Source organism: Ailuropoda melanoleuca, chromosome 8 (genome assembly GCF_002007445.2).
Source record: "Ailuropoda melanoleuca isolate Jingjing chromosome 8, ASM200744v2, whole genome shotgun sequence".
NCBI lineage: Eukaryota > Metazoa > Chordata > Mammalia > Carnivora > Ursidae > Ailuropoda > Ailuropoda melanoleuca.
The window spans coordinates 61,362,547-61,389,011 of NC_048225.1; the positions used below are offsets into that span (position 1 = coordinate 61,362,547).

At 35.7% G+C, this 26,465-nt stretch overlaps 1 protein-coding gene and 1 non-coding gene across 2 annotated transcripts in view; both read left to right on the plus strand.

Moving 5' to 3' along the window:
• The window catches only part of IPO7 (importin 7), a 52,859-nt gene extending 26,746 nt beyond the window's left edge, over positions 1-26,113 (plus strand). The window contains exons 6-25 of the mRNA XM_002916148.4: positions 182-271; positions 3,044-3,138; positions 3,254-3,338; positions 5,672-5,806; positions 6,440-6,539; positions 7,288-7,364; positions 7,523-7,639; positions 10,293-10,382; positions 10,798-10,963; positions 11,148-11,308; positions 13,365-13,493; positions 16,064-16,130; positions 16,214-16,339; positions 16,794-16,891; positions 18,746-18,841; positions 19,505-19,725; positions 19,825-20,030; positions 21,214-21,420; positions 22,986-23,102; positions 23,966-26,113. Of these exons, the coding sequence (XP_002916194.1) occupies positions 182-271; positions 3,044-3,138; positions 3,254-3,338; positions 5,672-5,806; positions 6,440-6,539; positions 7,288-7,364; positions 7,523-7,639; positions 10,293-10,382; positions 10,798-10,963; positions 11,148-11,308; positions 13,365-13,493; positions 16,064-16,130; positions 16,214-16,339; positions 16,794-16,891; positions 18,746-18,841; positions 19,505-19,725; positions 19,825-20,030; positions 21,214-21,420; positions 22,986-23,102; positions 23,966-24,063 (2,481 nt within the window). The 3' untranslated portion in view covers positions 24,064-26,113. The remainder of the gene's footprint in view (positions 1-181; positions 272-3,043; positions 3,139-3,253; positions 3,339-5,671; positions 5,807-6,439; positions 6,540-7,287; positions 7,365-7,522; positions 7,640-10,292; positions 10,383-10,797; positions 10,964-11,147; positions 11,309-13,364; positions 13,494-16,063; positions 16,131-16,213; positions 16,340-16,793; positions 16,892-18,745; positions 18,842-19,504; positions 19,726-19,824; positions 20,031-21,213; positions 21,421-22,985; positions 23,103-23,965) is intronic.
• LOC117803607 lies at positions 10,534-10,715 on the plus strand. Its single transcript, XR_004627551.1, has one exon. It is a non-coding gene; the product is annotated as a small nucleolar RNA SNORA23 (small nucleolar RNA).
• Positions 26,114-26,465: the final 352 nt, after the last annotated feature.

Sequence of the window (26,465 nt, forward strand, 5' to 3'; positions counted from 1 at the left end):
ACTTATGGTAGATAAGTGGTAGATAACTGACCAAATCAGCCACATAAGAAATTTGCTTGTGTACAAAAATCAGGAAATGTGGGTTGAATGAATTACTTTTTGTAGGTTTTGTGAGGAGTTAAAGGAAGTGGGATTTTCTTTTGTAAGGTTTTTAAAGTATTGATTGTTGATTTTCATTTAGTATACACTACCGCTGGAGCTGATAAACCAACAGAACCTGACGGAATGGATAGAAATTTTAAAGACTGTTGTGAACAGAGATGTACCTAATGTAAGTCTCTGTGTGTTCTTATTTTACTAAAATACCTAATTATCTTTTGAATTTTAACTGATATTTTCTGTAATATTTTTATGTGTTTATATAATTCGTGATGCAAATTACTCTGAAGAGACCATTTTGTTTACATATTTGTTTGTTTGTTTTCAAAGATTTATTTATTTATTTATTTGACAGAGATAGAGACAGCCAGTGAGAGAGGGAACACAAGCAGGGGGAGTGGGAGAGGAAGAAGCAGGCTCATAGCAGAGGAGCCTGACGGGGGGCTCGATCCCATAACGCCGGGATCACGCCCTGAGCCGAAGGCAGACGCTTAACCGCTGTGCCACCCAGGCGCCCCTGTTTACATATTTGTGATATTAATAAAAAATTGTGCGCGTTTTTTAGGTACTTATATCTATCTCTTTATCCTAATGTTTCTGTTTCTTCTTAGTATTTATTTATTTATTTATTAAGATTTTACTTATTTGAGAGAGAGAGAACGCACATGAGCGGGGGAGTGGAAGAAGCAGACTCCCCAGTGAGCAAGGAGCCTAACGCAGGCCTGAGATCATGACCTGAGCCAAAGGCAGACATTCAACCAACTGAGCCACCCAGGGACCCCTTTATTTAAGTTTTTTTTTTTTAATTTTAATATTTTATTTATTTATTTGAGAGAGATAGCAAGCAAGAAGGACAGAGAGCTCCCTACTGAGCAGGGATCCCAACGTGGGGCTTGTTCCCAGGACCTCGGGATCATGACCTGAGCTAAAGGCAGATGCTCAACGAACTGAGCCACCCAAGTGCCCCTAAAAAAAATTTTTTTTTTAAGTTTTATATATTTAAGTCATCTCTACACCTAACATGGGACTCAAAATTCATGATCCCAATATCAAGAGTCATGCTTTTTTAACTGAGCCAGCCAGGCACACCCCGTCTTATCGTCTTAGTTTTTAAATAATAGTTTGTAACATATATCACCTCACATAGTTACAAAATTCTTCTCTTATGATGAGAAAGTTTTTAAAAGTTTTATTTATTTAATTTAGAGAAAGACAAAAGGTGTGCATGGGTGAGCAGGGGGGAGGACCAGAGGGAGGGAGAGAGAATCCTCAAGCAGGCTGCCTGCCGAGCGTGGGGGCCCATGTGGGGCTCCATCTCAGGACTCTGGGATCATAACCTGAGCTGAAGGCAGCCGCTTAACTGACTGAGCCACCCAGGTGTCCCTGAATTTATGTTAAATAGAGACATAGAAGGGTTATATAATTTATCCCAAAAGTTTTATTAGTGGCATAAGTGAGACCAACCTCCTGTTTTGTGGTTTATTGCTTAGCTTTTTATTTAAAAAGAAAAACTGTAGGGGCTCCTGGGTGGCTTAGTTGGTTGAGTGTCTGACTCTTGATCTCAGCTCAGTTCTTGATCTCACAGGGCTTGAGTTCGAGGCCAGTGTTGGGCTCTGCACTGAGTGTGGAGCCTACTTTAAAAAATGAAAACAAAAACAGTGTAGAAGAAATGAATAGAACATTTCTTCCACTCTGTAAGAAACTAGTTTGGTGTATAGTTTTCTGGACACATTTAATAGGTACAAAATAAATTTTAAAAGTTTTCATTTATACAGTCTGTACTTTTTGTGTATAATTCATAAACACACGTATTATAAATAAACAGGCTAGTGAGTTATCCGTTATATGCATCCATGTAATCATCACTTAGAATATCTTCTGGTGGCTAGTTTTAGTCATTCCTATCATCGCCATTCTCATTTCTAGCACCATAGATTAGTTTTGCCTGTTCTAGAACTTATATATAAAAGTAATTTTTTGTATTTATCTTCTTTTGCATGATCTATTTATGAGATATACTCATGTTGTGTTATAGTAGTCTGTTCCTTTTGTATTCATGTTGTGTTGTAGTAGTTCCTTTTTATTACCAAGTAATATTTTATTGTGTGGATACACTACAATTTACATTCACAAGTTGATGGACAGCGGGGTGGTTTCAGGATTTTAGTAGTACAAATAAAGCTGCTATGAATGTTCTTACACAAACCTTTTTGTGATCACATGTTTTCATTTTTCTTGAGTAAATTACCAAAGAGTGGAATTGGGTTATAGGGTAGGTATATGTTTAACTTTATCAGTAACTTCTAAAGTGATTTTCAAAGTGGTTGTACCATTGCTTTCACTTCTAGTTTTAGTTTGGGGTTGCTCCAAAGTCTCACTTTCTCATTGTAAATTAAAAATATGTCGGGATGTTGTAGGTCAGTATGTAAGGATCCAGTCCATTCTTTTAGTGGTCATATAGTAGTCTTTTATAGATGGTCTGTAATTAAGCATCTGCTTATTAGTGAATGTGTTTAGGTTCTTGGTAGTTTCTCACTATTGTTTTTAAATGAATGTCTTCATCTGTTTATCCTTTTGTGTTTATACTAATGTTTCTGAAACCAGATTTCTGAAATGGTGTTTCTCATGCCCTTTTGATTTGAGCTATACCAGTTTTTATTAAACTACATTCCATGGCCTTGACTTGACTTTATTTGGATTTTGACTTAAGTGTTTGTGTTTGAGCTTGCTCTATAAGAATTTTAAAAAGCATATCCTTTGTAGTCAAGTAGTGAAGCAAGTTAAAGTGCCTCTTATAATTAAATAAGAGTTAGTACTTTTCCATACACAAGCTTTTATTACAAAAGGCCAACATTCATGTTTTTTGTGAGTTTCTTCTCGCCTCATGCTGTTCCTCTTAGATTGTATCATCTCTTACTATCATTAAATAAATCTCTCTTTAAAGGAAACACTTCAAGTTGAAGAAGATGACAGACCAGAGTTACCGTGGTGGAAATGTAAGAAGTGGGCTTTACATATCTTAGCAAGGCTTTTTGAAAGGTAAGCTTCTCTCAGTATATGATGATTTAAGTTTATTTTTTCAAGCTCTTAGTTTTATAAGTATCAATATATAAAGCATTATTAAAAAACAGTGGGCATTTTAATGTTCTTTTAGATATGGAAGCCCTGGCAATGTGTCCAAGGAGTATAATGAATTTGCTGAAGTATTTCTGAAGGCGTTTGCTGTTGGTGTCCAGCAAGTAAGTCTAAGAATTTTTCTAATTTGAAAGATGACATTATTATTAGGTTAATTTCTGTCTTGCTTTTTTTCTGGTTTATTGGTACCCAAAGATTGCATGTAGCAGTCTTTAACATTTTGAACCCTTGTAGCAGTTCTCATTTTTTGGTCTTAGGTCTTCCTTATTCCCTTAAGTTTTTGAGAGCCTCAGCAAGCTTCCATTTATGTGAATTATACCTACGATATTTATCATATTAGAAATTAAAATTTAAGAATATTATTTCATTTAAAAATAATAACAAGCCTAATATATATTAACACAGAATATGTGGGTTTTTTTTTTTAAGATTTTATTTATTTATTCGACAGAGATAGAGACAGCCAGTGAGAGAGGGAACACAAGCAGGGGGAGTGGGAGAGGAAGAAGCAGGCTCATAGTGGAGGAGCCTATGTGGGGCTCGATCCTGTAACTCCGGGATCACGCCCTGAGCCGAAAGCAGACGCTCAACTGCTGTGCCACCCAGGCGCCCCGTGTTTTTTTTTTAAATAACTGTTTCCCAAAATGAAAAGTTCCTAACAAAAGGAAATGGCATTCTTAAACATTTTTACTAAATTTTTAATGTATGGCTTAATAAAAGGCAGTTATATACTCATCTACCTATGTATTTAGTCTGTTTTAATTTATTTTGGTGGACATAAATACAGACAGTGTGGCCTCAGATAAGTTGGAAAAGGAAAGACTTTTAATAGACTTTTCACAAAATTGTGGAAATTCTTTTAATATCACATCAAAATGTGATAACGATTGTTGTGTTTTTTTGTTTTTTAAGTAAACTCTACACCCAATGTGGGGCTCAAACTCATGACCCCAAGATCAAGTCATACGCTCTACTAACTGAGCCACTCAATAGTGGTAGTTTCTTAAAGGTTAATTGCAGTGTAGAGTTTGTTAACAAGCATTTTACATTCCGTTACATTAATACCTGTTGAATAGATCATTTATCCGTACATGTTTGTGTAACAGCTGGTCATTTGGAAAATGAGTTAATGAAGATTTTCCAAATGTTAATACATTTCATTATGCAATTCTATTTTATTTTTTAAAAGGTTTATTTAGTTTAGAGAGAGAGCGAGAGAGAGCATGCATGAGCAGGGGGAGGAGCAGAGGGAGAGGGAGGAGAGAAGCAGACTACCTGCTGAGCGCTGAGCTTACCCTGGGGCTCAATCTCACGACCCTGAGATCATGACCTGAGTGGAAATCAAGAGTTGGAGGCTTTTAACCGACTGAGCCACCCAGGTGCCCCTCATTATGCAATTTTAAAAAAGAAATCACATTTGCTAATATTACCACTGATGTCATCAGAAATATCATTAAATATTGGAAAGCTAATTAAGTGGATCTAAGTCTTTGCAGCTAAGATTTTGAGAATTCTAATTTTTGTTTGAAAGCTCAGATTTTAACACCAGTAACATACTGTTGGTTATTTTCCTTGAAGTGACAGGCTCATTTTATCCATTTCTGAGGAAAAAATATGCCATACACACAAGTCAAAACAGCCATAATTTGTCTGTCAGTTTTTCTTTCAAGCATATGATAACATTTGATGGGGAAAGCTACTATTTCAGGTTTTCTTCCAACCATGGTACTTTGGTATGTAGAAGAAGTGCTACATGTATACTCCCCATTTAATAATATTTCTATTTCTGATTCATTAAGACTGTTCTTAAGGAAAATTTTGCAGTTAATGTGGCTGTAAAGAATATGATGACTGCTGGTACACTTTGGTGCCACTCCTTACTCGATTCATGTCAGTCACCAGAAATTTTACCACCATTGCTTTTATACCATCGATGCAGATGTTAACACAGTAAAAAGGGCAAACAATGTCTTAGCCTTATTATGAAAATAGTTTTGACCTCACAGACCCTTCAGGAGGTCTGTGGGCCAAATCCTGACAATCGCTGTTCTGAAATATATAGAATTAGAGCTCGTGGCAGACATTAAATTGGTAAGTGGTTTGGGTAAGATTTTTCTGGGAGGTAAATAACAATGCAGGGCTATCTCAAAAAATTGTGGCATGTTCAGTAAGTAACCTGTGGTTGTCTTTTTATACCTAATCAGAAACTAGTCCTTTGACATAGTATTAATTCAGTTTTTTTATTTGAATACTTTGGGAATAAATATGGTTCTCTAATATATAATTTTCAAAATTACTTTCTTTTTAAAAGAATATGGTTGTTATTTTAGGATGATGATCTGGGTATTAAGATACTTGTCAAATGTTTTTGCTGACTTATAAAGTGGTTAAAATTTCTATTTAACTTTTGGGTTTTGATCAAATATTTTTTTCAAAGGTTTTATTGAAGGTATTGTATCAGTACAAGGAGAAACAATATATGGCTCCTCGAGTCTTACAACAGACATTAAATTATATTAATCAAGGAGTTTCTCATGCCCTCACCTGGAAGAATCTGAAGCCTCATATACAAGTAATAATTTTCTATCTGAAATGTTTTTCTGGAAAATATATTGGAAATAACATTAATTATCATAAAAGTTGAAAAAATGCATATTTTGTTGACTTGTGTTACTTAGTCTAGTGCTGTTGTTTTGATAGTGTAGTAGGAAAATGAGAAAATACCTTGACATAAACTTAATGAAAGGTATTTTGTGAATATTCAGATTACCTTTTAATCTAAAACTATTAAAATTCACCTTTAAATTCTTAGTGCTAGCTTATGATTGTAATATTTTAGTCCTGTAATTTGGAATAAACCAAGGACTATTTCACCAGATTAGTTTTGAGGGTAATTAGCTTATGTACTGTTTCTATGAGTAATTTATTTGCTTTATTTGGAACTGTAGGATTTGATGGACTAAAATTTCGTAATGTATTTTCTCAGAATACTTAACTGCTACCTATATACACGTCTTACTTTATAACTACTTGTTGCACAAAGGCTCGTAGTATGTACCTTAATAGTTGATTGAGAGTCATTACTGAGGTTTGATATTAAGCTTTACAGTACATATTATTGGGTTGCTTTTGTTTTAGCACTTAACCAGAATTGAAGGTTTAAATTTGAAGATGGCTTAAGGTTACTTTAACTTTTAAATTGCAGGGCATTATCCAAGATGTTATTTTTCCATTGATGTGCTATACAGATGCTGATGAAGAACTTTGGCAAGAAGACCCTTATGAATATATACGCATGAAGTTTGGTAAATTTTCACTTTCTTAGAAACAAAATATGTTAGTAGCTAAGTTTGTATATAGTATATATAGGGGTGTCTTAAGGCCTCACTTTTGGTACTGAAAAATCTTTGTTGTTTTAATGTAATTTATCCATTTTTTTTTTAAGACTTTTTGGGGTCTATTCATTAGTTACAGCATTTGATAATCTTCATTTTTAGTGGACACAGCTAGTAGTGTTATTAAGTTAAAATTACTGGAGATATGGTTTTGGCACATGCTAAAACTTAGAAATCCAAGATTACACCTTAACACTAAGTGTCAGAACTATCTTCTGGATCCCATGTCAGTCATCATGTGTGGGATTGAGAAGTATATGGGAAGCTGGAGTCACATGGAGTCTCTGCATTGAACTAAAGGATTGTAATTTGACTGAGTATTAGTCCTTCTTCCTACCAAAATCTTTTGTATTTGTAGTAGATTGTACTTTTGTGACCATATTGTGAAAATTCTCACAGTAGTTGTGTTTTGTATGAAAGAAAATAATCATTAAGAGAAATTAATGGATTAAAATTTAATTTGTGCTGAAAAGACATGAAATTAGGCTATTGCAAAATTATATAGGAGTCTGGGTTCCTTTTTATACCTTGAATGAACATTTAGCAAAATTTTAAGGTCTTTACTTTTTATAGGGTATCATTTGTAAATTACATGAAAATGTTTGTTGAAGAAAGTGAAATTACTGGTTTTTGTATTAATTTTAAATTTATTCTCTAGATGTGTTTGAAGATTTCATTTCCCCTACCACTGCTGCCCAGACACTTTTGTTTACAGCTTGTAGCAAGAGGAAAGAGGTAGGTTATTTAACGTAGAGAACTTTTGCTTTAATTAAAATTGGCTCAGATATACACTCAGCTTTTAATGTTAGCCATGTAAGTCATTTTGTCTTTTTGTTGCTGTTAAGGATTGTTCGGAAATCCAATAAAGTGGTAACTTTTCATTTTTAATCTAGGTACTGCAAAAGACAATGGGATTTTGCTACCAGATTCTTACAGAACCAAATGCTGATCCTCGAAAAAAAGATGGAGCCCTGCATATGATTGGTTCTTTAGCTGAAATACTTCTGAAGGTATTTCTTCTTCTGTGTGCAAGTAGTAGTTTCATAACAGTTTTACTGAGATATAGCTGACATACATACTGTGTAGCCCTTGAAGGGAGTAATTCAGTGCTTTTTAATATAGTCACAGAGTCGTGCAGCCATCAACCCCAAAAGAAACTCTATTAGCAGTTACTTTCCATTTTCTTCCAAACTTCTCAGCCCCAGGCTACCCCTAATCTACTTTCTGTCTTTATGAATCTATCCATTTTGGACATTTCATGTAAAGAGAATGCTATATAACATGTGCTTCTTAAGGAATGGCTTTTTTCACTTAGCATATTTTCAAAGTTCATCCACGTTGTGGCACATGTCAGTACTTCATTTCTTTTTGGTGCCAGATAATGTTCCATTGTATTGATATACTACATTTTATTTATGCATTCATCAGTTGGTGTACACTTGGCATCGTTTAAATTTTTTGGCTATTATGAATACTGAAGCTATGATCGTTTATGTACACATCTTGGTCTGGACATAATATTTTCATTTCCCTTGGGTCACATACCTAGGAGTCAAATTGCTGTCATATTTTGAGAAACTGCCAGACTGTTTTCCAAAGTGGCTATATCGTTTTATATTTTTACCAGCAATGCATGAGGGTTCTAGTTTCTGTGTCCTCACCAACAATTACTACCTTTTTATTGTAGCCATCCTAGTTGGTGGCTAATGTTACAGAGAAGCTTTTTTTTTAATGTGCATATTGGCTACTGTATATCTTTGGAGAAATGTATATTCAAATCCTTTGTCTGTTTTTTAGCTGGGTTATTTGTCCTTTCATTGTTGAATCGTTAAGAGTTTTTGTTAAGAGTATTTGTATCTTCTAAATGTTAGACCTTTTTCATATATATGATTTGAGGTGTTTTGGGGGTTATTGTTTGACTTTCTTGATGTCCTTTTAAGTACAAGTTTTGATAAGATTCTGTAATTATGTCCAGTTTATATTTTCTTTTACTGCTTTTGCTTAAGGTACTTCTTTTGCATGAGTTATTTTCATGTCAGTAATTGTAAAATAGTGTTTTTTTCCTTCAAAAAATTTATCTTTAAGGAAATTTATAAACATGAATGAATCTATTCATAGCCTAGGAACATCATGCTTTTATGACATAAATTTCTAGTAATGACCCTGGATAAGATTTATTGTTAGGAACCTCAACTTAATTGTGCACATTATGTCTCACTTCATAAATAAGATCTGAAATTTATTTTCCTTAAAAGTTAATAAATGGTAACCAAAGTGTAAGTAAATATTTAGTCACAGAATCATACAACTCCCAGGAACCTTGTTCCATATCACCATTAATCTGTAGGTATATTTTGTTTATATTTTAGTTTTTTTTATATCTGTCCACCCATCCTTTTGTTAGTTTATAAGTTAAAGATAGTGATTCTTTGTTATATGGCAGGCGGGAATCTTTAGTGAGTTCTCTTGGCAAGTTCAGATTTTTCTGTTTTAACTCTTTATTTTTAAGTAATTCTGGACTTACAGAAAAATTGCAAAAATAGTTTCTGTTATTCTTCATCCACCTTCCCCTAATGTTAGCATCTTAGATAGCCGTACTGCAGCTCAAAAACCAAGAAATTAATATTGATAGCATACTTTTCACTAATCTTACAGACCCCTTTCACATTGTGCAAGATTTCCCACTAATGTCTTTTTTTATGGTCCATGATCCAGTCCAGGATCCCACATTGCATTTAGTTCCCATATCTCAATCTTCAGTTTTTCAAACATTTATTTTTTTTTTTTAAGATTTTATTTATTTATCTGACACAGATAGAGACAGCCAGCGAGAGAGGGAACACAAGCAGGGGGAATGGGAGAGGAAGAAGCAGGCTCATAGCGGAAGCCTGACGTGGGGCTTGATCCCATAACGCCGGGATCACGCCCTGAGCAGAAGGCAGACGCTTAACCGCTGTGCCACCCAGGCGCCCCTCAAACATTTTATTTTTAATGTTGATACAATATGCAGTTCCAGAAATTCTTCTTAAAAGCTTGTTGCCACTTAGGAGAACCAAACTCCCGCTGAGCAGGGAGCCCAACACAGGCACGATCCCCAGACCCTGAGATGATGACTTGATCTGAGCTAAGATCAAGAGTCGGACACTTAACCCACCGAGCCACCAGGCGCCTCTGAGATTATGACTTGAGCCGAAGGCAGTCTCTTAATCGACTGAGCCACCCAGGTGCCCCGAGAATATCTTTTTAGATAACCAGATTATTACCTTATAAGCAGGGTCTTTTCTCAATCTGTGTTGTATTCATTTAGAACCTTTCCAGTGAGGCTTTTTTCATTATAATAGTTTTTTGTTGTTGCTGTTGTAATAGTTTTATAAGGTAAGGAATAAAATTAACCACACTCCCATTACTCAGACATGATTGCCGTAAGATTTGGTGTAAATACTTTCTAAGAAAATGAGGTAAAAAGTTAAAGAAAAGATATTCAGTGTTTTTTGATGGTGAAGTTTGAGAATGAGAAAATTGGATAGTGGATCCTGAGGTACAAAGAATCAGAATAAATGTGTGTTTTGATAATAGTCATTTGTAACATTAGTGTATTTTTTTGGCATTTGAGATGATTATATTTGGAATTCTTTCAAGAATAATTGTTGTTCATATTTACAGAAAAAGATCTACAAAGATCAGATGGAATACATGTTGCAGAATCACGTATTCCCTCTTTTCAGCAGTGAACTAGGCTATATGAGAGCGAGGGTATGTTTTAAACCTGTATTCAACTGTACATTTATGTTTTGTAATGAATGCCTGCTTATGTGGACTTCTGTGTGGAACCTTTTTAATGCTCACCTTAGTAAAAGCCTTATTTCATTTTAGACTTCTGTTTCATGTAAATATTTAAGTGGCTGCTGTAATGTGTGCATAGTTTTCATCTGTGTCTCATAGCAGTGTCTGTCTGTGTTTTGCATTCAGATCTTGCTATTCACACAAACATCCTGCAGCCAAAGAGTAAGTTGGGATCATAGTACTGGCCTAGTGTTGTCTCTGGACATACCTACCACTGGCCAGCCTCCAAATTCCCACACACAGAACTTACGGAGTAGAGATACTGGAGCTTGGGGCAATTTAATGTAGGATATCTGTGGTAACTCACTGCATCTTTTAATAAAAGGCTTGCTGGGTCCTTCACTATTTTTGTGAAGTAAAGTTCAAAAGTGACCAGAACCTGCAAACGGCCTTAGAGCTGACGCGAAGATGTCTGATTGATGATAGGGAAATGCCTGTGAAAGTGGAAGCTGCCATTGCACTTCAAGTGTTGATCAGCAATCAAGAAAAAGGTAAAGGATTTATATCTCAAAACTAGTGCAGTGTTTTTACAAATAATTGTACAAGGCATAATCCTAGAAAGTTGACACATTGTCTTCCCCTTTATGGGAAAGTATCAATTTTTTATTGTTTGATGTATGTTATATCAGGTTTTAGGAGGTTTGGGCCAAATTTTCTTCTCTTTTTCTCTTACAGCTAAAGAATATATTACACCATTCATCAGACCTGTAATGCAGGCTCTTCTTCATATAATAAGAGAAACAGAAAATGATGATCTTACCAATGTAATTCAGAAAATGATCTGTGAATATAGTGAAGAAGTTACCCCTATTGCGGTAGAAATGACACAGCATTTGGTACGTTACTCGAACCAATGATTTATTCACACGTAAAGCTTATAACAGGTATTTTCATAGAGCTTCCTGTGTATCAGGTACTGTTCTGTGCCTTATATGTGTATTTAGTTCATTTAATCCTCACACAATCCTATATGAAGAATATTCATATACTGAGAGCAAATGTGAGCTATGAAAAGGTTAAGTAACCTGCCCAAGCTAGAATGGATGGAGCTGAGATTCACACCTGAAATATATGCCTCCACAACACACATTCTTAACTACTGTTTACGTTGATCATGACTGCTTTGTTTGTGTGGTTTTCTGGACTACTTTGGACAACCAACTTAAAGATGAAGTAGGGGGAAAAAAGATGAAATAGAGGTAATAGATATTAATAGGGATTTTTTCAAAAAATTTCTAAATTTATTTTTTTTTAAGATTTTATTTATTTGACAGAGAGGGAGGGCACAAGCAGGGGGAACAACGGGCAGAGGGAGAAGTCGGCTTCCCTCTGAGTGGAGAGCCTGGTGCAGGGGCTTGATCCCAGGACCCTGAGAACGTGACCTGAGCTGAAGGCAGACGTTTAACCAACTGAGGTACCCAGGTCCCCTCAAAGATTTTATTTTTTTAAGCAACCTGTACACCCAATGTGGGACTTGAACTTACAACCCTGAGATCAAGAGTCACATGATGGCTGAGCCAGCCAGATGCCCTAAATAGTTTTTTTAAAGAGAGAGCAGAGTGCAGGAGAGGGAGAGAGAATCTTTTTTTTTTTTCCAGATTGATTGATTGATTGATTTGCGAGAACACAAAAAAGGGGGGAGGGACAGAGGGAGAAGAAGACCCACTGAGCAGGGAGTGGGACTCAGGGCTTCATTCCAGGACCCTGGGATCATGACCTGAACCAAAGGCAGAGGCTTAACAACTGATCCACCCAGGCGCGCAGGGAGAAATTATTTTAAGCAGGCTCCATACCCAGTGTGGAGCCTGGGTGCAGGGCTTGAGCTCACCACCCTGAGATCATAACCTGAGCTGAAATCGAAGAGTCATATGCTTAACTGACTGAGCCATTCAGGCACCCCAGATGTTTTGTGTTTTTTTTTTTTTAATGTAATTTATAAATGGTAGTTATTCGGTAGTTGACCTTTGTTTACTGTACACAGCCTCAAACTTCTGAGAATTAACAATGTAAATTATTTAAGGGTAATAGAAAGTATGAACATGTCTCCAACAATTACCATTCATAATACCCATACGGTAATTTATTTGATACAGTTTATATTCCTGCCGAGTATTGAGGTTTCAGGAATCTAGCTCTTGGTATTTGCTGTGGATTTAAGCAAAAGCAGAGCGTTTGTGAAAAGCTGATTTTGAAATGGGGGAAGGATACTTGAATAATTATAGCAGCATTCATTAAATGTGTATATTGCATTTAAAATAAGCTGATTATTAGTTAGGACTCCATCCTTCTCAGTAGTTTGAAAACAATTGAATTTTGTAACAAAAAACCTTGATTAATATACCTACCTGTATTTCGGCATTGTTGAATGTCAGCCAGTAATATTAATAAAAATATTCTTTTTTTTTTTTAAGATTTTATTTATTTATTCAACAGAGATAGAGACAGCCAGCGAGAGAGAGAACACAAGCAGGGGGAGTGGGAGAGGAAGAAGCAGGCTCATAGCAGAGGAGCCTGATGTGGGGCTCGATCCCATAACGCCGGGATCACGCCCTGAGCCGAAGGCAGACGCTTAACCGCTGTGCCACCCAGGCGCCCCTAATAAAAATATTCTTAATATTAAGCACTTTCTATGCCTTGCCTCATTTAAACCTCGAAGTATCTCTATGATAAGTTCTCAAATGAAATGTCAGGGAACAGGTCAGGTAACTTAAGGTCACCTAGTAAGTGCCAGTACCATTTGATTGTAGAGCCCAGACTCTTAATTATTAATCAGTTTGGTGACATTGATTGGTTTTGCTGTCCCTGTGAGAACATTTTAAAAATTAAGTTTTAGACCAGAATGTGTTTATATTGCTCTAATGGCAAGCCTAAATTATATTCTCTTGAATGTAGGCAATGACATTTAATCAGGTAATCCAGACTGGGCCAGATGAAGAAGGAAGTGATGACAAAGCAGTCACTGCTATGGGAATCCTGAATACCATCGACACACTTCTGAGTGTAGTTGAAGATCATAAAGAGGTAAAGTGATTCAGTGTTACAAGGTTTTGATCCAGGTAGTAATCCAGGTTTTAGGGAATTTAAAGCCATTTTTCAACAACTGTTCTAATGCTTTTTTGGAAGGCTCTGGCTTTTCTAATTCTCTGGTTTTCTTCGACATGCACCTTGATTGTGCCATCTTTTAGCTAGTTCCCTTTTGTAAGGAGAAGATTGGAATCTTATAAATATTTTAGGCTCTTTAGTGTTAGAAGGAATAGGAAGGAGGTATTTGTATTACCATATCCTTACCTCAAGGCTCTAGATTCTGGCTGCCTCTTAGGTTGCCTTTCTCAGATCCAGGTCTAATAGTGTGGTGATTCCTAAGAAAAATCTTCTTCCTAGTTTTCCTTTTTTTTCTTTCCAAAGGGGAGGTCAGAGGGAGAAAGAGAATCTTATGTAGGCTCCTTGCCCAGCGCAGAGCCCAGTGGAGGGCTTGATCTCACAATCCTGAGATTTTTTTTTTTTTTTTTTTTTTTTTTTTTAAGATTTTAAGATTTTATTTATTTGTTTGAGAGAGAGAACTGATGGAGGGAAGGGGCAGAGGGAGAAGCACATGCGGGGCTTGATCTCGGGACTCCAGGGTCATGACCTGAGCCGAAGGCAGACACTTAACCGACTGAGCCACCCACATGCCCCATCAAATCCCTGAGATCATGACCTGAGCCAGAAACAAGAGTTGGACGTTTAACTGTCTGAACCACCCAGGCACCTTTCTAGTTTTTCTTTTTAATTAAAAAAAATGTTTCTTAATGATGGTAAACTACACATAACATAAAATTTACTATGTTACCCATTTTTAAGTGTAAAGGTCAGTGGTGTTAAGTATATATTATTGTGTTACCATTTCTATCATCGTTCTGATTTTCTCTTACAGTTGTGTTTGAGAAAGAATTGTAATTGTGAATTTTTAAAAATGGAGAATTTTTTTTAATGTTTTTTTATTATATTATGTTAGTCACCATACAGTACATCCCTAGTTTCTGATGTAAAGTTCGATGATTCATTAGTTGCGTATAACACCCAGTGCACCCTGCAATACGTGCCCTCCTTACTACCCATCACCAGCCTATCCCAGTCCCTCACCCCCCTCCCCTCTGAAGTCCTCAGTTTGTTTCCCAGAGTCCATAGTCTCTCACGCTTCATTCCCCCTTCTGATTACCCCCTCTTTCTTTATCCCTTCCTTCCCCTAAACACCCAGTAGTGCAATGGCTGGGTCATAGGGTAGTTCAATTTTTAACTTTTTAAGGGACCTCCACACTGTTTTCCAGAGTGGCTGTACCAACTTGCATTCCCACCAACAATGTAGGAGGGATCCCCTTTCTCCACACCCTCTCCAACAATTGTTGTTTCTTACCTTGTCAATTTTTGCCATTCTAACTGGCGTAAGGTGGTATCTTAGTGTGGTTTTGATTTGAATTTCCGTGATGGCTAATGAATTTGAACAAAAAATGGAGAAATTTTAAAAATGGATTAATCAAGACATACAGCAAAGGATAAAGAACAGAAAACTGTAACCAGTACCCTTTACCACCTAAATGTATTAGATTTTTTACATTTTATAGTATATCCTTTAGACTTTATTTCCAGTAAGAAAAAAAAAAATTCAGATAGATGTAATTAAAGCCCTTGCAGGACCACTTCCTAGTCTCATTTCCCTACTCTTTCCCTTAGAAGTAACCCGTGTATTGAATTTGGTGTTTATAATTCCAGTGTAGATATTTATATCCATAAATCATGTTTTCAGATTATCTGCAAATTGCCTTTTGCAACAGAATTTTGGTAAACTATTTATGTTCTGCGTTATAATTGGAGATAGGCAGAAGCCATGAGGAATTCTGTAGCTGTCTGTGGTTAACAAATCAGTTGTAATATATTTGAAGAGTTGAAAATGTTTTAAGTATATGTAATTGAAATGGATGTCCTGGTTCTATATTCAGTTAGTAAATTTTATCTTGTCTCCCTTCCCCACTTTTCAAACATTCTGATGGCTTCCAGGGTTTTGGAATCTGAATGAGGATCATACTGAAAATTGAAGAGGAATTTGTATTTTTGGTCTTGGGATGTGGTTCACTGTATCTAACAATTATATAAATAGAGGGGACTTAATGAGTGGGAATGATAGGAATAATGTCTTCTTTCAAGTAATTTTTCTGTAAGCCATTGACAGTGACTTTTCAATTACATCTGGGCTGAGTTGATCTGTGTTTAAACACGGAAAGGTCTGTAATCTATCTGCAGAATGATATGGCTCCTTTATTTTCATTATTATTTACATTTTCCAGGGTATTATTTTTCCTTTACTTTTTAGGTAAACTGTGCAAGTGATTCCTTGGGTGTGTTTCACTGTAAATGGTATTTCATTAAATCGTAATGGTATTTCATTAAATTTCAATTCCACATTGACCCACAATTTTGTAATGAGTCACTTCAAAACAAAGATTTAAAATGATTTAAGATATTGACTTTATATTTCAATAAGCAGTGAATTGCATTATACATTATTAATTCACTGGTGTGCTGCAGTTACATACAATTTTTTTCTTCTCTTTTAGATAACCCAGCAGCTTGAGGGAATCTGCTTACAGGTCATTGGAACTGTTTTACAACAGCATGTCTTAGGTATGTACCTCTCACTGTGCTTAGAATTTCTTGCTTTTTCATATCAGCAATCATTGTCCTAATGGCTCCATACTCTCTTTTAGAATTCTATGAAGAGATCTTCTCTTTAGCACATAGTTTGACGTGTCAACAAGTGTCTCCGCAAATGTGGCAGTTGCTGCCTCTAGTATTTGAGGTTTTTCAGCAGGATGGCTTTGATTACTTTACAGGTAAGTCAAGTCAACATAGAACTACTGAAGATTTCCCTGTTTTATTTTTAGTATATCACTTGAACGTATACTTTTGAATATTCTAAGTGCTTCTTTAGATATTTTCACTTGCAGTTAATGCTCAAGGATGATAACATTGATTTCCATTATATATTTTGATTTAGTTATCCTTTTAGATTTGTTTCCTTTAACACATATTCTCACCCTCCTGCCCCTGTCAGTCTTTTGTATAATATATGATAATACTCTTTGCATTATATACACATAAACACACACACACACACACACACACACACACCATTACGGACCAAACAATCTCATATTTGCTTTCTTTCTCTAAGGAGATTTTTCAGAAACAGCATTTATATTAGTAAAGATATTTTTAACTTTTATTACTTTTTTATGTTTTAGTTTAATTCATTTTTTAATACTTTTATGCTTTTTATTGACACAGATATGATGCCTCTGCTCCATAATTACGTAACAGTTGATACAGACACACTTCTGTCTGATACCAAGTTTCTTGAAATGATATATAGTATGTGTAAGAAGGTAGGTCATTTTTAGTTAATACAAGGATATATGTCACGAGGCTGGTGTTGTGATAAGTATGCAATTGTGAAGAGTGAAGATACATGACGCATGATGGTGAACATATTATATGGGTCTGACAGAATAAGGGCTTTAAAAGCTATAAATTAAAAGACTGATTCCTATATGCCACAGTAATGGCTTTGACAAATACTTGTCTTCTGTCTGCCCTGACTTTTTTTTTTTTTTTTTTTTTTTTTTTTTTTTTTTTTTTTAGTTTTTATTTATTTACTTCAGAGAGAGAGAGGGCGGGCACTAGAGGAGCAGAGGGAGAAGCAGGACTCCCTGCTGAGCAAGGAGCCCAACTTGGTGCTTGATCCCAGGGGGATCATGACCTGAGCTGACTGAGCCACCCAGGTGCCCCTGTCTGCCCTGACATTTTATTAGCGTTATAAGTGTTTTTGATTTTTAAAGTGCCCGGAGCTTATCTTAGCCTAGTTCTTTGCTAGCCTTTGAATCAAAAGAAGGAAAGAATCAAGAACTTATTTGAAAGATATTTGAAAGGATCAGAAATAAAGATAATTTATGAAGAAAATTCTTGGAGGTTACAGGTTTATGGAGGCTTTACAGAAATTATTTAGTAAATAGCAAGATTGTAAAAACCAAGGGTTTACTTAAAATGAAAGTCAGAAGTACTGTGCCATTTCTGGGAAAATCACAAGTAAATGTATGCCTTTTTTTTTTTTTTTAATGATTTTCTTAACACGAGAGGATATAGTTGTTGAATTAGGGTCCTTCGATGATCAAAGTCAATATAATTGGGTAGCATTTATATATATATATATATGTATATATATATATATACATATATATATATATATATATATATTTAAGATTTTATTTATTTATTCGACAGAGATAGAGACAGCCAGCGAGAGAGGGAACACAAGCAGGGGGAGTGGGAGAGGAAGAAGCAGGCTCATAGCGGAGGAGCCTGATGTGGGGCTTGATTCCATAACGCCGGGATCACACCCTGAGCCGAAGGCAGACGCTTAACCGCTGTGCCACCCAGGCGCCCCCAGCATTTATATTTCTAACAATGCTGAGAGACAGCTAGCTTTTTAACACCAGGCATTTAAAAAATGATTTTGCTCCATGGAGTTTTTAGAGGGGCTTGTCTTCATTGATTCTTTTTCTTTCTGAACGCTTAGTCACAAAATCATTATCTGGTATACTATTCATTATTTATTGTCAATTATATAGTTTATGTTAATACTCTGGGAACAGTAATATCTGTCTATACCATCTACTTTCTTTTCCAGAAGTTACCCATAACACTTTAGAGTTCTCTAAGTAGCAGGTCGAGTCCATGTTTTTTATTTCTTGCTTGGGAATAGCATTTGCCATCAGCAAGCTGCTTCTTCCTCCTCTCCCAGTCCAATGACACTATTTTTTTATTTTATGAGACTTGTGTAGAGAAAGGGCTTGCCTAGCAATGTCAGCTTGTTATTATTAATATTTTTTGTGCTTCTTTACATAAGAGCCTGGTATCCCTAAGAAAGGTAGGGTACTTTAGCTACGATGGTTCTATGAGAAGATAGTGGTTTTCAACATGGCTGTAGTCCAGAATGGCACTTATAGGGGAGGTGATTTGATTATGTAGACCAAGATGTGCGTTTGCTGAGATACAGCCAGCCAGCCAGCAACTTCAAATCCTCACAGTTGCTTTAGATTATAGTCTGTACAATGAATACTGTAATCATTTATATTAATTAGAATATCTTAACTCTAGAGACTATAGACAGAGGACAGATCTTCTCTGATTTAAAGGTTTCATGATGCCTCATTGCAGTTTTATATTTCTGTGTTGATCAGGTTCTTACAGGAGTTGCAGGAGAAGACGCAGAGTGCCACGCAGCAAAATTGTTAGAGGTCATCATTTTACAATGCAAAGGGCGTGGCATAGACCAGGTCAGTGAAGCTAACTATTAATGATTTCTTTTTGAGGCTTTGGAGAGACAGTCTTTCTCTCCACTCCTTTTCTTTTGGGGCAGTTGTGTATTTTGTATGTTATTGTTTGTTATATACTAAGTAACATTTTTTAATTGTTGGTTTAAAATTTAACCAATATAAAATGATCATGTGTTTAATTTGTGAAAATATGACTGGCAAGTTTTTATGGCTCTTTGTTACCATGCAAGGTAAAACTTTGTTTATAGTAGGCTGTGGGAGTATTGTTTGCCACATTATCACTTTGCAGTAAGATAGATTTAGGTGTTAAATTTCCATGGTCAGTTTCCAGCTTTATTGATATAACTGAAATATAATATCATATTAGCTTAAGGTGTGCAATATGATGAATTGATACAGATGTATATATTGTGAAGTGATTACTAAAATAAGGTCAGTCAGTAAGAACATTGTGAATCCAGCTGGCTAGCTTGGTGAGGCTCTAATAGCCCAGTGAAGTCTTCTCTAAAGTTAGATTTCTCAGTGGATGCCTCAACAGTAAACACTCTTAGGTCATCTAATGGAGAGAAAAAGAGGTTAGTTGAGGCAACAAGCTAATATAGGTAGGATTGTTATACTGCTGTTACTTAAGGTTTTGGAATATTTTGCTGTTTGTCTTCATAGTGCATTCCCTTATTTGTGGAAGCAGCTTTAGAGAGACTGACAAGAGAGGTGAAGACAAGTGAACTTCGGACAATGTGCCTGCAAGTTGCCATTGCAGCTTTGTATTATAATCCACACCTACTTCTCAACACCCTAGAAAATCTTCGTTTCCCTAATAATGTTGAACCAGTTACAAATCATTTTATTACACAGTGGCTTAATGATGTTGATTGTTTCTTGGGGTAAGTGACATATATTGGATCTTTGCTTATTTAACTTTGTGAGAAACTCCGCTTATTAAAAAAAAAAGAAGAAAATCTTTATTTTATTTTATTTTTTAGGCTTCATGACAGAAAGATGTGTGTTCTGGGCCTGTGTGCTCTTATTGATATGGAACAAATACCACAAGTTTTAAATCAGGTTTCTGGACAGATTTTGCCAGCTTTTATCCTTTTATTTAATGGATTAAAAAGAGCATATGCCTGCCATGCAGAACACGAGAATGATAGTGATGATGATGATGAAGCTGAAGATGATGATGAAACCGGTAAGGGTTTGTGGTGGAGGAAGCCAGACTTACCTAGTTAGAGATCGGTGGACTTGTTTTTCTAACCCTTCTCCTAAAGAAATGTGGAATCGTACCCAAATGCTTTCATGTTTATTCATGCATAGAAAGAGTGCCTTATCTTCCTGCTAGAGCATAAGGTCAGCAAAGGCAGGAACTTGGGCTCGATCTCCTGACATGTAAGGCAATTGTAGGCATTTATGGTTTTTGCCGTTGGCCCACATCTATCTGTTAGTGCTGAAACCCAAGGATATCTGTGCTATAAAATTAATTTGATGAGATGGCTAATACATTTCACCTGTAGGACACTACAGACTACAAGAGTATAAATCTATAGAATGTTGGTTAAGAGAAATTATCATAATGGTTTCAGAATAAGAAAGGTATTGCCAGGGGCGCCTGGGTGGCACAGCGGTTGGGCGTCTGCCTTCGGCTCAGGGCGTGATCCCGGCGTTATGGGATCGAGCCCCACATCAGGCTTCTCCGCTATGAGCCTGCTTCTTCCTCTCCCACTCCCCCTGCTTGTGTTCCCTCTCTCGCTGGCTGTCTCTATCTCTGTCAAATAAATAAAATCTTAAAAAAAAAAAAAAAAGAAAGGTATTGCCATTTTTGTCTTTTACCATTCACTAACTTAGCCTTTTAAAAAAACCTCACAAAAAGTGTTCTATGGGTATAACATAAACTGTATTATTTTACTGTTGGTATTTGGTATATGCCATAAGGCCCAGAGCACAAGTGCTGAATCTCATATTATGTAATCCTTTTTCAGACCTCTGGTATTAGGAATTGCGGTTGGGTTTCTTGTATTTCTATGAGAATTTTTTATTCTATTTATTGCTGAATATTGTATTTATTTAAATATTTATTTGAGAGAGAGCAGGAGTGGGAGGGGCTGAAAGAATCTCAAGCAGACTTTGTGCTGAGTGTGGAGCCCGCGGGGATCTTGATCTCATGACCCCAAGATCACAACCTGAGCTGAAACCAAGAGTCAGATGCTTAACAAACTGCACCAGCCAGGTGCCTCACTGAATATTATATTAAACACCAGTTCCTGGAACTTGAATTTATTCAGTTGTGGTTTGTAATTTACTGACTGATTTCTTGTCAGTTTGTTGAGTAAGAGAATACTTCGGTGTTAACAAATGCACCTGTTTATGACTTGCAGAGGAACTGGGGAGTGATGAAGACGATATTGATGAAGATGGGCAAGAGTATTTGGAGATTTTGGCTAAGCAGGCTGGTGAGGATGGAGATGATGAAGATTGGGAAGAGGATGATGCTGAGGAGACTGCTCTAGAAGGCTATTCCACAATCATTGATGATGAAGATAACCCTGTTGACGAGTATCAGATATTTAAAGCTATATTTCAAAGTAAGTCAACTTGTTGTATGTAATTCAGATAGCTCTGTATGATCCATTTCCCTGAACCTTTCTGTCCTTATTTGTGTCTGTCACTTAAAGAAGGGATTTTAAGTATATCAAACCCAAACTTGACTATGACTGAGGGATTGGTAGCTGAAGTATCCAGAGTTACTACTGTTGCCATAGAGTTATAGAGTATTTCCCCATTTTATTATTTTACTTTTATTTAGATTGTCATATTGAAACATGCACATTTTAGGAAAATAGTATAGTATAGTTCAAAATTTATACAATGACAATTCCTCTTTCCACTTCTGATTTCTGTCCTTCAGCTTTCTCTAGAAGTATCTACTCTTAGATCTGTTTGTTGCGTGTTTATGTATTTGTGTATCTTTTTTTCCCCTAAAATCACAGTTAACTTTCTGAGAATTTGACCATTTTTAACGTTAATGATCTTGGAATCCCTTTTCTTTTTTCCTGTAATACATTGTGTGTGGCTTTACCATCCTTTACTTGGACTTCAACAAAATATAACATCTGTGTTCTGTCCAGCTTAAGAAATTAAAATTGGCACTGTATTTGAAACGCCCTTTTCCCCACAGAGTTAACAGCTGTGCTGTCATTCCTATGTATTGTGAGGACTTTGCTGTAGAATAAACTCTGTGATAACCGAGGCCTTAGTCTTCCAAACCCGTGACAAAGCAGTTACGTTTCAAGGTCACAGAAACATAGAGAAGTGGTTTCTGAGCTACATGGCAAGCAACAAGAATTGATTGAGGTGCCAAGAAATACTGACTTGTTTTTGTCTGTGACTTTGTATTTTATAGACTTAAATACATGTTAATCCCAAAGGATGGTTTATAGTAGAGGGCCTGTGCATAGTAATTGCAATAAAGTAGAAATAGAAAATCATGTGATTGGATGTCAGCTTCCCCCACCCCCAATACCTGGCATCTGGTACATGTGGAAATCAGTTTTCAGTCTTGTAATTACTGTGTTAAAAACTTCTTTTGTGGAAAGTCTTTATAGAGAACTTTTTTCTCTCAGCACACACCTACCCCTTTGTATAGCTACTTAATTGAAATAGGGAAATACACGGTCAGACTTGGTACCCTTATATGTCAATATATCTAGTGCATGTTTTTATGAAACACTGAGATTTTAATACCTGGCCTTGTCACATGCTGGGAAAATTGGTTTTCCATTTATCACAGTTTGGGTTTGACCATTATTTTAGGCTATAATATAAAACGTGAGCATTTTAAGTACTACAGAGCTACCATTGGAAAAAGACAGTAGATGTATTTAAGAAAAGAACTGGTTTCAGCTCTGATTTCTTATTTGCTAGAGATACGAAATATGAGAATAAAAAAATTTTGTAGCATAATGCCAAATCAGAATTTTTTCTCCTTTTATCTTTTGTTTCACAAATAAAGTAACTTAAATTATTTTGGGGAAAATATAAAGTAGATCAGAATTTCAGTACTGGAGGCGAAGCAGATGGAACAGAATAGAAAGGAACTACCAAGCCTCTCATATTATTGCCCTTTTTCCCCTTGTTTTCTTTTTGATAGCTATACAAAATCGTAATCCTGTGTGGTATCAGGCTTTGACTCATGGTCTTAATGAAGAACAAAGAAAACAGTTACAGGATATAGCAACTCTGGCTGATCAAAGAAGAGCAGCCCATGGTATGTCAATTGATCGCAACCCCTCTTTAATGCAATTGATGACTTGATACAGCTTTAACTTTTTATATTAAATGATTTAAAATTATGTAAAAGCTTCAGTTGTTGCAGGTGATAGGAATTATGAAGGAATGAAATGAAGAAATGAATTGTTTTTGGCCATAGTTGACTGATTTTAAGTATAGTCGAAGACTACTTTCATTGTGCAATAGCTTTAATAAAGTTGCTCGAGCTCATGGTGATGGCTTGATAGTAGAAAATTCTATTAAAAGTGTAAAAAAAAAATTTTAGGTTATGAAACCTATGCTTTTTCTTCGAAATATGTTAAAGGAAATCCCAGACATCATCACATCTTACCATCTTTAAACATTTCAGTATGCATTTCAGGAAAGGACGTTTTAGATAATAACACAGCCTAACAATTTTCTGTAGGTCTTAATACTATTAGTCAGATTAGTTTAATATTCACAAAAGTATCCTCCTTACAAAGAAGGTATAACTTTCTAAGGTATTTTACATTTGGATTTGCCTGCACTAGATTCATAGCTCTTAGAGCTCCCTTTGTTGAAGACTGAGTTCTGATTCAGTATTTGACTCAGAAATGTATATTTAAAGATTTTTAACATCAAAAAGTGAAAGTTGGCTAAGAAATCTAGAGCATACAACATGGGGGTTTATCTTCTCTCTATAATGTACCCTTCCTCTCTCGTACTCCTATACAAGGGGAGGAGAAGGAAGACAACTTTGGGACTTCTGGCTAATACCAGTGGTTTAAGCTTTTATTAATGTCTATCAGTTCCTTCTCTTCTCCAAAGTAGTAAGATGATCAAATACTCTATTAAACTTTCACTTACTTGTTTTTTTAGAATCCAAAATGATTGAGAAGCATGGAGGATACAAATTCAGTGCTCCAGTTGTGCCAAGTTCTTTCAATTTTGGAGGCCCGGCACCAGGGATGAATTGAGTTATCACTTTCTTTCCTGCTGTGTGATTGTAGTGAAGAGCTTGTGTTCCTCCCAGTAGCGGTTCCAGAACTGGTTCATGTTATCTACTCTAAACTAATTGATCAATAGATGGACAAAAAAACCCCAGGAGGTGGGACCTGATCATGCAACTTGGCACTGAAAAAGAAACCAGAGGGATTTCAGGGGTGGGGGGGAGGGTGGTAATTTGGGGGTGGTATTTTCTTTATTTTTTGAAGAAAGTAAGATTCTGACTGAAAGTTCAAGTGACACTGTGGAAATCTGAAACGAGGGGATGTCATGAAGGCAGCTTTTCTTTTTCTGAGGAAAAAATAGGCATGGGCTACAGGACTATTTAAAATGTCTCATTTACAGTATAAGCTCAAAGGTAGATGTAATTTTTACACCTATGAGTATTTGTCCGATTTCTGTCTCTTCCTCACCATTGGGTATCTATTCTTTATATGTAAATAAGATAAGGTAATCGATAGCCTTATTCAATCTTCATCATTTTCATTCATCAAAGATTGTTCCTATGTAGATTATTGGACATTTATTGTAGCACTACATAACTGATTAAAAAAAATCTGTAAATGAATTAGCACTTTCATATTGAAACAAGCCTGCTAGCCTATGTATAAAATAGCAAAATGTTTGCTGTTTATAAAAAGAAGGGATGTAATGGGGTGGGGGGCAGGGTAATTTCAAGTTATTAATTTAAAAATGAACTAGCAGTTTTGTACCTGGTGACTTTGTGGTGCACTCACCTCGGATAGTGACTTGAATTCGGTATGTTAAAAGGGGTTAGTGATATTTCATTGCTGCTAAAAAATGGCAACTCCCTCTGTGTCCTGTTTTTTCTTAAAGCTCTCAGTGTACAAGTGGAGACTTGGAAACAAGACCTTACTGTATCAAATAAGAAAGGTGATATTTGAAGCATGTAAATTGGATATAGTTCTACTCTTAAAGAGTTGATCAAAGAGTATGGCTAAACATCTATATATGCAATCTATTAAAAGAACTTAATTCGGCTATCATGTCTTGATTTGATTGCAGTTTTTTCCTCATTATAAAACTTTCCCCTCATTGGCCTGTTTTTATCCTGTACCTAGAAAGAGTGCAAAATGCACACTCTTAAAATTTAACACCTGCCCATATTCTTCTCCCCCCATCTTCCCTACCCCTCTTGTTGATTGTGGTATCTGATCTTAGATAGCTAGGCTGAAGGCACACGGTTCCCTCCAAAAACCACTATTGATACCACTGCAAAAACAAGCCAGCAACAAAGACAATGTGGAGAGGTTGGCTTGCTTCCTTCTCTCCTAACTGCATGTTGAAAAATAAGCCTTTATTGATCTTAAACATCTGTCCGATGAGTCATACGTTGGGTTATTTTTTTATATACCTGTAAACACACAATATTTCAAATTGAAAGCAACATCTCAATGGATTCAAGACTATTAAATGCTGTTGTCTATAACAGACTAGGAAATTTATAACTGTAAAAATGAAACAAATGCACATATTGATATTTAAAATGCATAATGAAGAAAACCCATTGGTGTTGTGTTTTTCTTGTATGCCAATAATTAAGCCACTACTGTTGGCACTGTTTGGTTTTCTTTTTTAACACTGAAGGAGTGAAAGTATTTCCTATATTTATGAATTTACTATGAAAATCTTGGCAAAAAAACAAAAAAAAATTGTCTGTCTAAACTGTGTGGGTGAAAACTGTTAATCAAGTGTGTTTCTACTTTTTTCCCCCCAAGTTGGACACCATCTGTATACCCTAGGTTGCTTAAGGGGATTTGACTATTATATAAAATCAATAAAATTAAAATGGAGTAGTTGTATATATGCAACATTGTGTACAGAGGGGATATATTGAATAGTATTAAACATTTTCATCTTCCTTTACCTTTTATCCCTTAATATCTAGTCTACTTTTTTAAATTTCAGACTTCAATGCTCTTTGAATTGATAATTCCAATTTTCACATTGTTATTGGAAAACCATATCTAATAAAGGTTTTAGTTACTCCCATGCACAGTATGAAAATTCTCATTTGCTGAGCTTTTATTCTAAGAAAATGTATTGGTATGTCTTTGAGAATAAGTTTTATTGTCTCCTCTGTCATACAATCCAAACTAATCTCCATTTATAGATTTTAATTGAAATTAAAGACCGTAAAATTAAATCATATTAAATAGTATTCAAGTGTTAGTTTCTAATGTACCAAATATATATATCAGTTATTTATAGTATTCCCTTAAGTTTAACATCAAATTATAGTTTCTTACAGATGATGCACCTTGATACTTGTTCAGTGCTTCTGGATAAGGTGGTAGGACTTGGGGTGAGAGTATTTACAGACTGTAATTGGTCGCATGTAGATATTATTTAA